This window comes from Jaculus jaculus, chromosome 9 (assembly GCF_020740685.1).
Source record: "Jaculus jaculus isolate mJacJac1 chromosome 9, mJacJac1.mat.Y.cur, whole genome shotgun sequence".
Taxonomy (NCBI): Eukaryota; Metazoa; Chordata; class Mammalia; order Rodentia; family Dipodidae; genus Jaculus; species Jaculus jaculus.
In genome coordinates, this window is record NC_059110.1 from 18472224 (window position 1) to 18489137 (window position 16914).

General features: G+C 46.5%; 1 protein-coding gene across 1 annotated transcript in view; it reads right to left on the reverse strand.

Moving 5' to 3' along the window:
* Samd5 (sterile alpha motif domain containing 5) overlaps positions 1-7752 on the reverse strand; it is a 53023-nt gene extending 45271 nt beyond the window's left edge. The window contains exon 1 of the mRNA XM_004651136.2: positions 7031-7752. Coding sequence (XP_004651193.1) covers positions 7031-7468 — 438 coding nt within the window. The 5' untranslated portion in view covers positions 7469-7752. The remainder of the gene's footprint in view (positions 1-7030) is intronic.
* Between the last annotated feature and the right edge of the window lie 9162 nt (positions 7753-16914).

Genomic DNA, 16914 nt, shown 5'->3' on the forward strand with positions numbered 1-16914 from the left:
TTAAGTGCTTGCCTGTGAAGCCTAAGGACCCTGGTTCGAGGCTGTATTCCCAGGACTCACGTTAGCCAGATGCACAAGGGGGCGCACGTATCTGGAGTTGTTTGCAGTGGCTGGAGGCCCTGGCGTGCCCATTCTCTCCCTCTCTCTCTTACTCTCTCTCTCTCTTTCTCTCTCTGTCTGTCGCTCTCAAATAAGTAAAAATAAACAAAAAAATTAACTAAAAAATTTTTTAAAAAAAGATTTGTTTTGGGCTGGAGAGATGGCTTAGCGGTTAAGCGCTTGCCTGTGAAGCCTAAGGACCCCAGTTCGAGGCTCGGTTCCCCAGGTCCCACATTAGCCAGATGCACAAGGGGGTGCACGCGTCTGGAGTTCGTTTGCAGAGGCTGGAAGCCCTGGCGCGCCCATTCTCTCTCTCTCCCTCTATCTGTCTTTCTCTCTGTGTCTATCGCTCTCAAATAAATAAATTTAAAAAAAAAAAGATTTGTTTTAATAAAGGAGGATGATAGTAGCCTGAATAGTGTGTGGTTCAAGAAGTACATATGATGCCTACCCATACTAGGTATTTCATGATATGGAATTTGTTCCCATAATGCCGGCTGGCCCTCCATCAAGATCTACATATGAGAACCTCCTAAAACCATTTATCCTGAGTGCCTTTCTGCCTCATCCTGTACTTGCTATAGAATATTCTTCTAAATGTCCTACAAGGCCAGCACTTTAACTCCTAGTTCTTTTTTAATAACTCTTAAAGCATAAACACATTTTACTACTAACATCATTATTACCTTTACTCATGATTTTACTAGAGTTAACATTTCCCCACAAAATAAACACAGGTACAAAATTCTCTAACCCCTGATGTTTGTAGAAATAACATCCAACTCTGATATGGTACAACTGCCACCACATATCAGGTACTGGGTTAGACCCTCCACATATAAGCAAAGACCATGTCTTCTAGCTCCCTATAGTTCTAACTCCAGGGCAGAGCACATGGCACATGCTTCTCATTGGCTAAACGGGAGGAAGGATAAGCAGATGGATTGGTGGATAGGGAAATGGATGGGTAAACAGATAGACTGAAGAAATGAGGATGTATGAATCACTGAATCAGAGGGGGAACTGATGAACTGATTTGTGGGTAGATGGGAAAGTGTGTGGGAGGGTGGGTAGACAGATGGGTAGCTGGGTGGCTGGGTAAATAAATAAGGCAAAGCTTGAAAGAAGAAAGAATAGATGGAGAGTTTAGTGGGTCAGAGGATAAACAAAAATGCAGGTTAAAGGAAGAAAGGATGAATGGATGGGTAGGAGGATAAGTGGGTGGATTGGTGGGAGGATGGATGGAAGGAAGGACAATGAATGGATAGGACATATGAGCAAATGGATCAATGGTGCAGGCTCTACTTGCATGAAAATTGCACACACGGTAAACTGTCCAGGCATGTTCAACATTCATACAGCAGAGGATGGGTATGAATATGACCCAACACAAAATCATTAACTCAGTCCAAGACATTATGAGATGTTCTGTTTTTCTAATTTGATTCTCTGGTTCTCAAGAGTATACTTTGCATATGACATCATGTCATCTTAAACCTGGACCACCTGGCATAGAATGACAAGGAAAAACAACACAAGCACTTTCCTTCTCCCACCTCTTCTTTCCGCAGCAGTCTGATGAGACTAAAAACAAAAATGCCTAGAAGGATCTAGAAAGAGGGCTGGAGAGATGGCTTAGTGGTTAAGGCATTTGCCGGCAAAACTAAAAGATCCCAGTTAGATTCTCCAGGACCCATGTAAGCCAGATGTACAAGGGGCGTGTGCATCTGGAGTTCATGTTCAGTGGCTGGAGGCCCTGGCACACCCATTCCCTCCCTCCCTCCCTCCCCTCCCCCCATCTCTCTCTCTCTCTCTCTCTCTCTCTCTCTCTCTCTCTCTCTCTCTCTCTCTCTCTCTCTTCTTCTTCTCCCTCTCTTTCTCCCTGCCTCTTTTTCTCTCAAAAAAATAAAATAAAATAAAATATACTTAGAAAGAGCTAAGCTACGAATATTTGAGGATACTGATTGAACTGGAAAAACGAAAGCTTGCCAATTTTCAATCTGTCCTGGTAATGTCACAAAGACAGAAGGGATTCTTGGAAGGAATAATATTTACTGTCATTTCCACTTCTGCCAAGACCCCAGGCAAAGCTCCAAAAGACACAAGCATATCTTTGCCAGGATCCCTTCTCTTTCGAAGTCCAGCTATGTCCACCATTCACAGAAACCTTCCTGCTACCTCTGTCTCTTCAAATTCCTTCCTCCTATGCCACCTCTCCTTAAGTGTCCACACAGAGCCTTATTGCATTGGAGCCTGCTAACTCCACTCATACTAAATTACCAATGAGGAGTACCACCCTACAGTATTAAATGAGTTATATTAACTTAAATAGCTTCCATTGGCAAAGGGGCAAGAAGATATGTTTCAGTGAAGAACTCTAGAAGCCTTACTCACCCTCTGTGTACCTCTTAGTCCTCAGTGCTCTGGAAAATAAAATACCTTTCCAACCCCATACCTTTCACACCTGGACCATTCCCATTCACAAGCATTGCCACACTGCATGGGATTCAAGAAAATATCCCATGTCGCCTATACCCTGCAGTACAAATATATTAATAGTGAGGGTATTCTACATGTATATGGTTTTGGTTAGCCCTATATATTTGATTATATAGTATTTATATTTAGGCATAATTACAAATACCAAGTCATGAGAGCTAATACTTGTCTTTCACACAAGCTTCTAATGATATCTCTACCAAATGTGTCCAACCCATGAGCTAGCCCAAGGTAACTATGAACTTGACATAATGCAAAATCATATACTTATTTAAAATGTTACAGATTGTGTAACTCAATAGCACAATTCTCAAGTGTAAATTCTTTTTGTTGACAAGGTGATATCGCAATGTCAAGAGTTTGGACCTGCCTGACCCCTCTCAAAGTATCACAGGGTCAGACGGAGAAGTTCTTCAGAATAACCCTTCAGTCTGTTTTCTCTCCTCCCTTCCACTGGAAGTCAAGGCAACCTCCCTTCAAGCACCCTTGCACGACCCATACCTTCCTCTGAGTAGCTGGCCTCTTGGGTTGACTGTCTCCCATACCTTCTCCATCTCCTTTTCTCTGGCTCCCTATGAAAATCCTCCAGCACACATCATCTTCTCTCAGCCTTAAGTACAAACAAAACCAAAAAAGCCTCCCATTGACCCAAGGGTTCACCCCTTTCTGTAGCTTTAGTTAAATCTATTCAAACTCTACTAAAAAATGGAAGCGTGCTCCCCCCGACACACATCACCTCTACCTGCCGTTGCCAAGATCTTGGACAGGACGGTTGCTACTTCCTAAAGACACAATTCCTTCTTTCCCTACCTGACTATGATCTGACCTCCTTGAAACATGACGACTTCCAGTCATTTCTAGAATGCCACTTCCTTCTTCCTTCAACTTACCTCTCTGCTCATCAGTTCCATACTACTAGTTCTCTGTAACTGAACTGAATGATCTTGTTCATGGCACCCTAATCTTCCTACCAAAGCAACATCACATATGGTTTTATTATCAATTCTATTCTCTGTCTTCCCCTCTGGATCCTAAGATTTCTGAAGCACGGTGCCTGTATCCTGGCAACCACAGTGACCTGAAACCTAGGAGAAGACATAGTAGAGAAAAACTTGACCACAGAAAGAAATTATAGACATTCAAATTTATATTGGCATCATAAGCCAGACATGGCAGTGACTGCTTAATGATCCCAGCACCTGGGAGATGGTGGCAGTATGACCAGAAGTTCAATCATCCTCTGCTACACAGTGAGTTTGAGACAACCCTAGACAACATGAGCCCCTGTCTCAAAAATAGCAGCATATTATCTATACATCCATATGCATGCATGCAGTTTTCATTTCACACAGTCACAGCAGTGAATGAATGTAAACATGTGGCTGACAAGGGACTCACACAGTGTTTTCTGACTGGCAAGGCCAGTGGTCATTCCCCAGCTACTGGTTTTCCAAAGCCATAGATATCTTTTGATAAGTCAGGGAGAAACTTACTTCTTACTCATATTTTAACTCATTTATATCTAAGCCAGGTGACCTAGAGCATTAATGACATGAAGTCTAATCCTTTCAGATGAGTCTTGGGGGTGCGGTGGTGGAGAGGAGATACCCCAGCCTATACTCCTGTGTACAAGATTGCCCACTCCAGCCTCACTCCCGCTTGGCATTATCCATCTCTCAGCTTATAGTATTCCCCTCACAGTACAAAACCCTGGGGCTCAACGATGCAAATGCCAGTAGAGGAGAGTGAAAGTGCTCTAGCAAGCAGAATTCTAAATCCCCACGGTTGGGCACATCCTGGTCCTGACAGAGCCGAGTGATTCAGAAAAAAATATTTATCAAGTGGATGCCACTAGAAAGACAGAGTCCCAGCACTGGGAATGAGAGATCACGCTGCATCAGGAAATTAGTTCCTAAACAACCTAAAATGCAGAACACAAGAGGTAATCACACCTGAGCAATGAGTTGCAGATGAACCATGTGCCCCACGCCTTCACACTTGTGTGCTCAGCTTCATGTGTGCTCAGTATATTTTCATTTCTATATCACTCTCTGTTCTTACTTAAAATAAAGACAGCCAGCCCCATTCCTGTGTCCATAGCAGGAGCATGTTGGAGAAGGCTGTGAAACATTTCTGCTCCCAATTTATTCTTTTATCAAAGGGAAATCAAACATGTATGTTCAAAGGGAAAATCAAACATGTGTGGGAAGTGAAACATGAAAAGTGACAGAGTTTATATCAGACATTATTGTTACGGGGTCTGTACAGAAGAAAAGCTGAAATCCAGGCATGGTGGTACACACCTGTGATCCCAGCACTTGGGCAGCTAAGGCAGGATTGAGAGTTTGAATCCAGTTTATTCTATACCACCTTAATAAATAAACTAACTGAAAAAAAAGTGCTTTACATGGAAAGAAAATTGCATGACAACGCAAGTTGAAATTTATATACATCTACCTCACAAGTAATCACTGTGACCTGGTATGGTGGCACATGCCTAGAACCTCAGCTCTTGCGAGGTGAAGAACCAGGAGTTCAAGGTCGTCCTTGGTTACATATTGAGTTCAAGGCCAGCCTGAGCTGCATGAGACCATCAAAGATGCACCTCTATATTACTCACTGATCTTTCTGAAATCCCAAGTACAGAACCTACATTCAGACAGCACAGGTCTTAAATCCTTTTCTAAGTTTGACATTGTTTTTGCTGTGTCAGAATCACACATCCCCAATGCATTATTATTGCTTGTTTTCCACTCTCATCTCCAGCCTATGGCCTCGCTGTCCCGGGTCACAGCCCCAGTGACACGCCTTACTTGCTGTGTCCCTGTGGGGCCAGGACTTGATGTGGGTCCTCCGCATGTGAGGTACTCACATTCTCTCAGTTCCAGCCCACCTTACTTACTGGAATGCGAGAAGCTCTCCTTTGGTCCTGAACTAAGTTCTTGCTCCGTTAACCAGGGCCCTTCAATCCATACAGGACACCCTCAGATATTAACTGCCTGGACAGTTGGTGATGCCCTCTTTATTCCTGATTCCAGCGCATACGAAGAGCCCCGTTAGAGCGGATTAACTGGAACGAATCATATTCCTCACCAACCAACCCTCTTTATAAAATCAATTAATATTCCTAGGCAGGTGACCTCAATTGTCTCCCTAATATGGAACTCCTTGTCTCCCTTTACTGAATCTGCTTTTGCTAAGGCGTCCCTCTAACTTCCTTCAATACGGCTTTATGATCTGAATTCACTTAGGGCTACAAATCAACTCAAGGCCCCAAAGACGCCCACACAGCACTTAGATCATTGCATCCCCCCCTCGGGGTGTTGTGTCTACACTCTCTGCCAACTGAGTATCTTGCAACCACTTTTTCTCTGGCTTCTCGAAGACTGCCATGTTCATTTTCCCAGACAACTAACTCAAGGCAACCAGAGTCCTGGCAACTGCACAGTCGCTCTAGGTGGACAACTGCAGAAACCTCAGGGGAACGCATTCCCAGCTAGAGGCAGCGTTCGGTCGTGAAGGAGCGCTTTTTGGTACTTAATTATTCAAAGCCCACTCCGAGTGTCAGCTTGCCTCCCAGGGCAGCAGCAAGAACTTCCGGCAAGTCTCCTCTCCAGGGATGGAAACGGACCTTCTTGCGCTCTGTCCTTCATCCCCCCAAAATGCAGGGGTCACTTGTCCTTTCTAGAAATATCTATTGGATTTCGACTGGATCAGCAAGTCAGTGACACCACCAGTGTCCAAAGCTTGTCCCGTGACCCTGTTACCCCTGGTTGTCTGGTTACTCCAGGATGCTTAAACTTCAGGAATCGGTCTCAAGGGGATGGACAGGTGTTTTGTGTCTTATAAACCCCGCCCACCACCCCCACCCCCAACCCTCCACACACAGGTTGTCCAGTTGACGGCAAACCCCTTCCACATTCAGTTCCGCTAGGGCTCAACAACAGGGGCTCTCAATTCCCCCACTTCTGCGAGAATGTTCGCCCTATTTCTCTTGAGAATTTCTCCAAACTCAGCCAAGAAAGAGAAAAGAAACGGTTGAAAAGAACCACTTTGGGGGGGGGGAGGGATCCCCTTCAGACCCACACACTACGACAGAGTTAGAAATTCCCTCTTGCCACCAGAAGCCAGCACCCTCCAGTGCACGACCTGACAGCCCGGGCCCGCAGATGCCCACACGCTGCCTTGGCCCTAGTTTGAAGTTAACATGTGGGTGGCAGCAGCTTGCCTTACTGGCGGCTGGTTGACACCGAGGAATAGAGAGACAACAGAAAAGCAGAAGAGAATTCCGGACACCAGAAACATCCCGGCCTGCCCACCGTCACCTCGCGGGGCTGGGTTGGCAAGCCCTGGCAGGAGCGGTGTGGTCTGGTCCCCTCCCGCCCTCCGCGCCCCACCACCAACCTGGCCCGCGCGGGCGAGGCCGCCTTACCTTGCGGGAATACGGGGGCTTGCTCAGGTGGATGCCGTCTCGAACCAGCTTATCCCTGATCATGACCTTCAACTTCAGCTTGGGATAGCTCACCAGTTCCCTGCTGCGGGGGGCTGTCGCCTGGCCCCGGGGATCCCCACGAGTGCCCAGGGTCGGGCCACCACCCGGTTCCCCCCGGTGGGTGTCGGCGGGCGTCGCGGGCTGCGGCTCCAGCGTGAAGTAGAGGCCGGCGGCCGCGGCGTCCTGCTCCCGCAGCCGGCGCACAGCCTCCAGGATGCGGCGACGGTGCGCGGGGGCCAGTACCCCGATGGCATCCAGGTCCGGGTCCCCGATCTGTTTGCAAACCTCCAAGTCGTCGTAGCCGTTATCCACGAAGGACTCCGCGTACTGCGGGAGCTGCAACGCTTTCAGCCACTCGTAAACTATGTTGGTGCACATGGTGACGACGCTGGTCTCGAACACCTAACCCGGTGAGCCCGGGGTGGCACCGGCTTACACCGGTCCTTTTGCAACTTTTGAATCCTCTCGGCTCCGATGTTGGTGGGTTGGAGGGAGAAAAGAAACGGCAGGGGAAAAGTTTCCCGGTTAAAAGATCGGTTGAGGCTGGAGAGTGAAAGCTATCGGAAGCAGCCCGAGAGAGAGAGTGGCGAGCCCTACACAGGATTTCCCCGAGCCGCCCCGGAGCTCGCGGGCGCTGGGCTGGGCGAGCCGCTCCTCCCGGCTCCGCGCCGCCCCTGGATGCGCCGCCGCCGCCGCCGCCGCCGCCACGGGGAGGAGAAGGAGGGGCGAGGCGGGCGGGGCCGGGCCGGGCCGGGCAGGCGCACCCCTCCCTCGAACCCACGCCCGTCACCCGCGCGCCGCGCCGCCCCGAAGCTTCCCCAGCCGGGACGGTCCGGACACGGCGCGCCGCATGTCTTCGGCTGTCTGGTCGCCTCGGGGCGCGTCTGGCACGCGCGGCCCCGCAGCCTCCGGGAGAAGGAGAGCGCCTTGTCTCGGCCAGTGCCAGTCACTCTCCCCCAGTGTCTCCGTGCTCCTCGTAGGGGAGCCGGGGTGGCTGGGAAGCTGCCAGGTGCCTTGGATGTCTGATGACACCCGCTTGCTCCTAGCCGGTGCAAGCGTCGGGGCGCAAGGTTTCCTCCCAAACGTGGTCACATGCAGCCTGGACTCCCAAGGACACACGCGTCCCACGGCGACGCGATGCGCGGGTCTGCGGGGAGATCAAGAGTCCCTTCTCCCTTTCAAAAGCGCACTTTCTTTTCTACGGAGTGCACCCTCCTCTCCAAGCTGGAGCCCAGGAGATCTGGATGCTTCTGGGCTCGGCGCCCCCACCCCCACGAGCGGCGACGCTTGGGTGGGTGGGGTGGGCGCGACGTGGGGACCTCCCGCGTCCAGCCTGCGCAGCGCGGCCCCTCCCACTCCAGCCCGTCACGCCGGGTGGGCGTCGGGAGAGGCTGTGGCCGCTTCTCCTTCTCCTATGCGTGAAAGTTTGGGATAGATGGTGACTTTCTCATTTGCAGGCGCAACCCTCCCTGCTTCCTTGCAGAGTGCCGCCCTCCTCCCAACCTCGCCCGCTTTCTCCCCTGCGGGTCTGGGGATGCTGTGGGGGACCCCTGGGTAGCTGTACTCTCATGGGCGTGTGAGGCTTGCAATCCCAGGGCTCAGGAAAGTGTCTCCCTCTGAGGCCTGCGTGGAAACTGGTAACCAGCCATGCCGCTGGTGTTAGGACGCGTGGACATCCAGCACTTTCTGTCTAGACTGCCACACAATCAGCCGAGTTTCTCCATGGTATCAGTGTCTCACAGTTGTGACTGTGTTGCGGGGGGAGGTGGCCAGTGCCAGGATAACATTCTTTTTCCCTGCCCCTCCCGCCCCCCAGGCTGGCCGCTTCGTGGGATCAAGAAAGTGAGAAGCCTTGGAGGCAGACGCACCTTTCCTATTTTTTATCTGCAGAAGTGAGATTCAAATTCACACTCCGTCTATCATTTCCAGATCTCACCCTTTTCCTAAAAGGAGTCCTCGTAGGGACGGGCCAGGCTGTTATCAAGACACCCACCGAGGGGTGGACGCACACTGAAGTGAGTTATCCCATCACGCCCCTTATAGCTCTATAGTTGGTGTGTGGGGGTGGGGACGGGGAGCGGGGGTCGGGAAAAACAGAGGTTCGGGTCCCAAGCTGCAGAACTGGAGAATCTGACATTAAAAAAACCAGCGGCGCTAGAAAGGACCTTAGATTCGGGAGGAGGGAGAAAAGACGAATGCGGGTGACTGTGAAACAGGGTGCGGCTGGGTCGCCCTGGTGGGTTACCTCTGTCCCCGAGACTGGGTTAGGCCGGCGGCCCAGGCAAGGCGCGATGCTCGGGGCTCTGGGATGCAGGCTGCCCTGGACCAGGGCGGCGCGCACGCCTCCTCGCTCTCCAAAGTGGACTCCCAGCGCCCCCTGGCGTCCGCGCGCTCGAACTGCAAGGCGTTGCCCAAGTGGTCCCTCACCCCCCACCCCCCAAACCACCACCACCACCACCAAACTTGTTTTGTTCAGCCCAAGGAAGGGGGTTTTATGGTGTGAACCCTAGCCACCTTTTTAAAACTGCAAATACTAATGTCCCGTTACCTTTGCATCTGAGTCCTACCTAATAAAGACCTTTGGACTTTACAGAGGAAAACATTCCGGTCTCTTTGAACTATTATTGATGCTTGTAGGAAGTTACCAGAAAACACGTCCTGGGAAATCAGCGTGTCAGGCACGTATACGTCTGTCTGAAAAATGCCAGATGCAGCCTGGACACCCCAGGACACACCCGTCCCCGTCACCCCACAGCTGGGCGTTGGTGCTGCGAGGGGATCAAGGGTAAGTGGTGATGTTAACTAATGGCTTTCGGGAACAGTAACTCCTGGGTCACCGATTTGCTCTGTTCACGGTGGAGCGGGGGTCAGAGCCAAGAGAGGATACCCAGAGTCCGGCTGCAGTCTACGAACCTTCAAGGTCTTCCGCAGTAGCTGGTAACAAGCAGAAAACACCGGGCCACTGGTGAGATTTACACCATCATGCTGTTTTCTTTCCCAAGTTGTGCGAAAAGTCCTATATAACACTACTCAGCAATGCTTTGCCCCCTTAAACACAGCCTTCCCCCCACCCCCTGGGGGAACCGAAAGAAAGTCCCATCTTCAGCAAGACAGAGAGGATTTTTTAAATTTCCATTTTACAATGAGGGAAACTGGACTGAGGAAGATGACTGACTTGCAAGGTCGTCCAGTCAATCAGCGCAGAGACAAGCCCAACGTGGCCCAGCAGAGCAAGAGCCTTTCCTCTATGTTTCTCCCTTTATTTGTGCACAGGGCAACTGTCAGCCCCGCCCTCCCCCCACGTGCTTTATGGGCGGGGGAATGACTTGTATGAATTAATCATTTGTTAATCAGTCCTAAATAAAACCTCCTCATTTCTGACCTCTAGCTTAAGCCTGTTGTCTGGAGACTTGACCAGTCTGGGCTTTGGGGACCTTGGCAGCCTCCTTTTCCTCTCTTGCTTGGTCCTCCCACACGGGCTCAAGTCTGCAAAGTGTAACCCCAAGGGGCTTCCTTCTCCATCTCAGACCGCTGGCACGTTGAGCCTGTGGCTACATTTCATTCATTTGGGTCATCACAAAAGTGCAACTTCTATAGCCTGGACTTGTCTCTGCCTCCTAGGGTGGGGTGGGGGGGGCTAAAGCCCAGAGGAAAAGCCTTCATTGATTCCTTTTAGGATGCAGATGGCCTCGCAGCCATAGCATCCAAAGGAGGCGGAGGCCCAGAAAGGCAAAGTTCTTTACAAAAGGTCACAAGACTTCTGGGTAGCAGACCTATGACAGAAACCAAAGTCTGGTCCATATTTTGTAGTTTGTTGTCAACAGTTTTACCGCCTTTTTTGCTAAGAGCATCTATAATCAAAATCACTGGAAGGCAGGGTGTGGCCACACAAGACTTTAATCCCAGCGCTTACACTTAGGAGGCAGAAGTGGCCTTTTGAGGGGAACCTGGGACTATAGATGAATTTCCATGCCAGCCTGGGCTAGAGTGAGACCCTACATTGGAAAATATAATTATTAAATTCCTCATCAACTTTTTTTTTTTTTTAGTGTAGACAGTACCAGTTACTGGAGTTAAAGAGATTTTCTTTATGATGGGAACTGGAGAGATTTCAGCATTAAAAAAAAGTTATTTATTTATTTGAGAGATAAAGGAGAGAGAGAGAGAGAGAGAGAGGGCACACCAGGGCCTCCAGCCACTGCAGATGAACTCCAGTCACATGTGTCACCTTGTGCTTCTGGCTCACCTGGGTACAGGAGAATGGAGCCTGGGTCCTTAGGCTTTGCAGGCAAGCACCTTAATGGCTAAGCCATCTCTCCAGCCCAATTTCACCATTTTAAGGATGTAGAAAATTAACTTAGCTATTTTTTTATGTTTTGTCTCCTGTCCAAATACTAACAGAATCAAACCTTCTTAGCTTCCAAGAGCAGGTACAATCAGAGCGGCACAATATGGACGTGGATTCTATAAATTTTGTAAATCATAACATTAGCCAGATTTTGAAATTAAACATCCAGACAAAACCTATCTTCAAAAGAGTGGCAGTTATGCTCTTAGTCACGGCTTCAAATATCACAACTTACTAGCGTACATTGTTAAGTGTCATAACTCAATTAAAAATATATATAGATATAATGTTTATTATTCAATCTATTTGTAGCCAGGCTTTTTTGGGTTGCTTTTTGTTGTTGTTTTTGCAGCAGACACTCCTCCATAAAATAAAAATCACAGGGAAAATAGGTCTTGGATAATAACTGTGGCAAAATGCAAAGTTAACACTGACATTCTCCATGTAATTAATGATAATTATATTCAGGTTTTAAATTCCCAGCATCAAAGAGAAAAACAGTTTTCCTACTTTGCGCAGTAACTCAATTTAAGGTTACAGAGTGAAAAATAATTTGTTTTGAAATTTTCCCAATGTTACACAAGGTTTCATTGTATTTTATTTAGAAGATAAATGTCTGTACCCAGTGTGTATAAAAATTAAATTCCAATAACCACTATTAAATGTCAGTCCCCTGGGTGGGTGCCCAGCTTTGTAAAGAGTCAGGGATATGTAATGTTAATCTTAAAATGCTGAATGCGTCTTGCCTTTCCTTAAAGCATGGGCTAAGAGCATCTAGGAGCAAAGTATGCCACAGGGAGAAATGAGAATAATGGCTTGAGTAATGTAGCAGGCAATCTGTTCTCCAGTGTCTGTAAGGGATGCATGGCATTGGCACCTTAATTGGGGGCAGGTGGGGTGGGGGGGTCTGTTAATAGACCTGGACTGTAGATGTTATACTTGTATGTGGGGGGGGGGGAGTATCAGCAGGATACCATTAGATTATGCACTGCTATTACAACAGGTCTCTCTTTAAAGAAGGAACAAAAGACATAAAATGAATGTTCTAGAAGTCTTTGGCTTACCAACAGAAAGAGAACAAGTAAGAGACCTATAAAAGAATATGCTTGCCTCTTATCTCTGCTAATCCCTAGGAAAAAATATCTATATTTGGCATGAACTCAAAGATGAACCCAGTAGTTCCTGAGGTAAAAATAGTGGCTGCTGTGTTTTGCTAGATAGCACTATAGGCAACCTTTTTAAAATTTGAGCAAAATTAACCTAGCATTTAAAAGTTAGGTTACATAACCTCCTACAAGTGAAATGATATTGATAAGGGCTGGAGAAATGGCTTAACAGTTTAAGGCACTTGCCTGTGAAGCCTAAGGACCCAGGTTCCATTGCCCAGAACCCACGTTAGCCAGATGCACAGGATAGCACATGCATCTGGAGTTTGTCTACAGCAGTTGGAGGCCCTGGAGCACCCATTCTCTCTCCATCTCTAGCTGCTTCTTCTTCTCTCTCTCTCTCTCTCAAATGAATAAATAAAAATAAAATATTTTTTAAAAGAAATGATATTGCAGGTGCACACCTTTAATCCCAGCACTTAGGAGGGAGAGGTAGGAGGATAGCCATGAGTTTGAGGCCACCCTAAAACTACATAGTGAATTCCAGGTCAGCCTGGACCAGAGTAAGACCCTACCTCAAAAAACAAACAAACAAAGACAGAAAAAGAAAAAAGAAAATAAATGATATTGATAAAAGCTACTTCAGAAAATGCAAATTATATAAATATGTCATCACAACAATGATATCGCTGAACTGGAACAACGAAGAGTCATGCCCAACTGTCTGTGTTTGTTTGCTTGTGACAGAGTCCCATGTAGTCCATGTAATCCCATGTAGCTGTGCAGCAAAGTCTTCCCTTAGCCTTGAATTCCTTCCTGACTCTCCTGCCTCTACTTCTCAAGTGCTGGAATGACAGGTAGGTATGTGTCACCATGCCCAGACATCTGAGGGTCTATGTCCAGGCAGGAATCAGGACAGTTGACCTGGATGGCATGTGTTGTATGAGACATACTTGGCTTCTGATGATAGGGAAAATGGTTGGTCTCTTCTTTTTGGGAATTTTGTGGACTTTTTTTCTACTTTATGGGTTTGTTTGTTTGTTTTTTTTTTTCCAGATAGGGTCTAACTCTAGCCCAGACCAACCTGGAATTTACTATGTAGCCCCAGACTGGCCTTAAACTCAAAATGATCCTCCTACCTTATCCTCCCAAGTGCTGGGACTAAAGGTGTGAGTTGCCATGCCTGGCTTCATTTCTCTTTTGAAGGCAGAGTAATTTTGTTTTTGCTTTAAATTTTTCATTCATTATTTGGTGAAAGTGAAGGAGGGTATCAGTCCTACTACGTGGGACTTCTCTGTCTCTGAAGCTGTCTGCCTGCTTACAACCAGAGTCGTTAGGGTCAGAGCCTAGACCCTTGTAGGCCCAGCAAGCCAGACTCAGTAACCGTGTTTAGTAGGCCAATTAAGTAGACAAGAGAGAAGAGCAGAGAAAGGAGATTCATTGTAGAGTCCCTTACCCCCACCCCACTGCCCTTTACCCAGTCAGTCTTCACAGAGCAACAGGTACACATAGCTAAGAAGTCCTGGTGACGGTGTGGTCCCACTGAGTATCGACTCATCATTATTTGCTGCATTAGTGTCACTTCCTGGCTCTGATCTGCCCTGCAGATGGTCAACACTATGTGAAATCTGTTGCCGGGAGACCAGATCCGATCTTTTCCCCTCCCTAGCCTGAGACTCCCAAGGAAATCCCAATTCCTTGAGGTCTATGTCTCATTAATATATATAGCTAAAGGGTCGAGGCCAAGTGTCTCTCTTTAGTATGTCATCACGCCAGTCAGGATGGTTACACCCTTTATTTGTTGTAGTTTGCTTCATGTTGCTGGGACAAAAGACACAGCCAGGAACAGCTTGTGAAAGAAAATGTTATTTCTGGGAAGTTTCATCATGGTGGAGGAAGCATGACAGGGGCAGGCAGCCAGAAGTCACAGGGTCACCTTAGCAGGGAGGAAGCAGAGTGTGTGAGCTCAGTGCAGCAAGCAGAGAGGAGCTATAGCTTCCCAAGTTCAGCCCCCCAGTGACATACCTTCTTTAGGCATGCCCCTCCCTCCCCGCAAAAAAACCTCCATGCTCTGGGGATTAAGTGGCAAACTTAGTCACAAACACATAAGGCCATGTGAACATCTGACATTCAAACAACCACACTTCCCTACGGCATGTGTATTTCCATTGCAATGGTCTTCCATTCTCCAATTCTTCAGAGAATCTTTGTTATTTAAGGGATAGCCTTTGTTATTAAGTGATAGTCAGAAAACCACTTTGTTGCTTTGAGAACAGAAACATAAAGGTAAAACATTGATTACTTTTTCTGTTTGTTTTTCCTATTTAATATGTATCTTGGGAAACAAAAGCATTGATGAGGAGAAATTTCCTTACCAACATTCTAAGGTAATAAAATTGTCATATAACTAAAGCAACCCTTAATAAATTAACAGATCTAAGCCAGCAGATGTCTAATAAGGACTGCAGGAGGTCTCTAATTTATTCTTAGGGAGATCACAAGTTCAATTTTATTCTCAAGATGATGTCAAGACATTATTGTCCTTTTCACTTTGGTGTCATTTACATTAATGGTACAAAGACAGTCATGACAAAAAAAAAAAAAAAGTACCAGAGCTACTTCAAGCACGAAGACATTGGTCTTAATTCTGCTGTCAGTAGTTATTATATTTAACACCACGATGCACTGCAGGTAGAGGAACCTAGTTTCACGAAGCAGTAAAAATTAATAATTGCGTGGACTTCTGAGCACTTTTCAAATAGCTCTTGAAATACAATGGAAAAATACGTCCAAGGCCTCTATGTTGTGCTCCACGCTAACACGTGACAGCATTTTACTTCACTGAAACCTATCTCTGTCATTATTTGATAACAAACTAGCCATCTTTTCATGAGCCCTCATTTTTACTTTAATAGATGGCAAAAAAGGTATGGCTGTACATATTTGGGCCTTTGATAGAGTTTTTCTTGAAAATGAATGAAGTAAATCTGATGCTTCGCTTAAATAACTGACAGTCTTTCCTGGTAGTAGTGAAATTCAAGCTTTCAAATATGAATTTTGGCAAGACTACAATTGAAGCTATGAATTTAAAAACGTCCTGATCTTTTCAGGATCTTTTCTTTGAACAATATCAAGGTTATTATTGAATGTAAGTATTTTACACTGAGCAATGAAATATTCCTATATTTGTAAGATCATACAAACCAGTGGTACAATAGTTCCCAAATACTTTTACAAAAATTAAGCACAGGTAAGACAACCATTAAAAGAGTAAGATAAACTGGTGGAGATAGATAGATAGATAGATAGATAGATAGATAGATAGATAGATAGATAGATATAGATATCTATCTATCTATACATACATACATAATTAATTTATGTATTTGCAAGAACAGAGAGCGAGTGAGAGAGAGAGAGCACTCTAGGGCCTCCTGTCACTGCAAATGAACTCCAGACACATGTGCCACTTTGTGCGTCTGGCTTTACATCGTCAGGCTTTGCAGCAAGGGCCATAACCACTGGATCATCTCTGTAGCCCAAAGCAGTGGGTTCTAATGTGGCTGAGGGGGAAAGGTCAGGGATATGGCTTCAGTTTTCATGTTTGAAACTTTAGTAAGTAATAGTTCGTCTGGTTTGGGGAAAGAAGAACATCTGCAACTATCAGAAAAGGGCATTAAGACAAACTTTACTCAGCCAAGTATACATCTTTGTGTAGACGAATTCCTCTCATGTATTATCTAAAGCAACATATCACAGCAGACTAAAAGAATCAGAAAGAACTCATGGTCTTCTATAAAACCAGACAGTAAGAGACCTGTAAAAATGTGTGAGACCGGGGGCTGAAGAGATGGCTTAGTGGTTAAGCACTTGCCTGTGAAGCTTAAGGACCCTGGTTCAATGCTTGATTCCCCAGGATCCACGTAAGCCAGATACACAAGGTGGCACATGCATCTGGAGTTCATTTGCAGTGGCTGGAGGCCCTGGTGTGCCCATTCTTTCTCTCTGCCTCTTTCTCTCTCTCTCTGTTGCTCTCAAATAAATAAAAATAAACAAAAAAATGTGTGGGACCACCCCTCATCTTACATATTTATGATTTTTGGAAAATATAGTTTTTTCCAGTAAAATATGGTATTTACATTAACTTGCAAGATTTTTATTGTTATTCCAAATAAATTTTTAAGGTTTTCTCTCCTTTAATTTCTAACATAATTGTAGCAGACACATAAACAAAGATCTGCAGGGTACTCTGTGAGTTTTTAGGCGTCAAATGCAAATGGAAGACCAGAAGTTTGTGAGATGCTGATGGAAGTAATATTCTCCACAGCTGACAATCTCCCAGGAGAGGGAGACATCATTATTACTTCTTA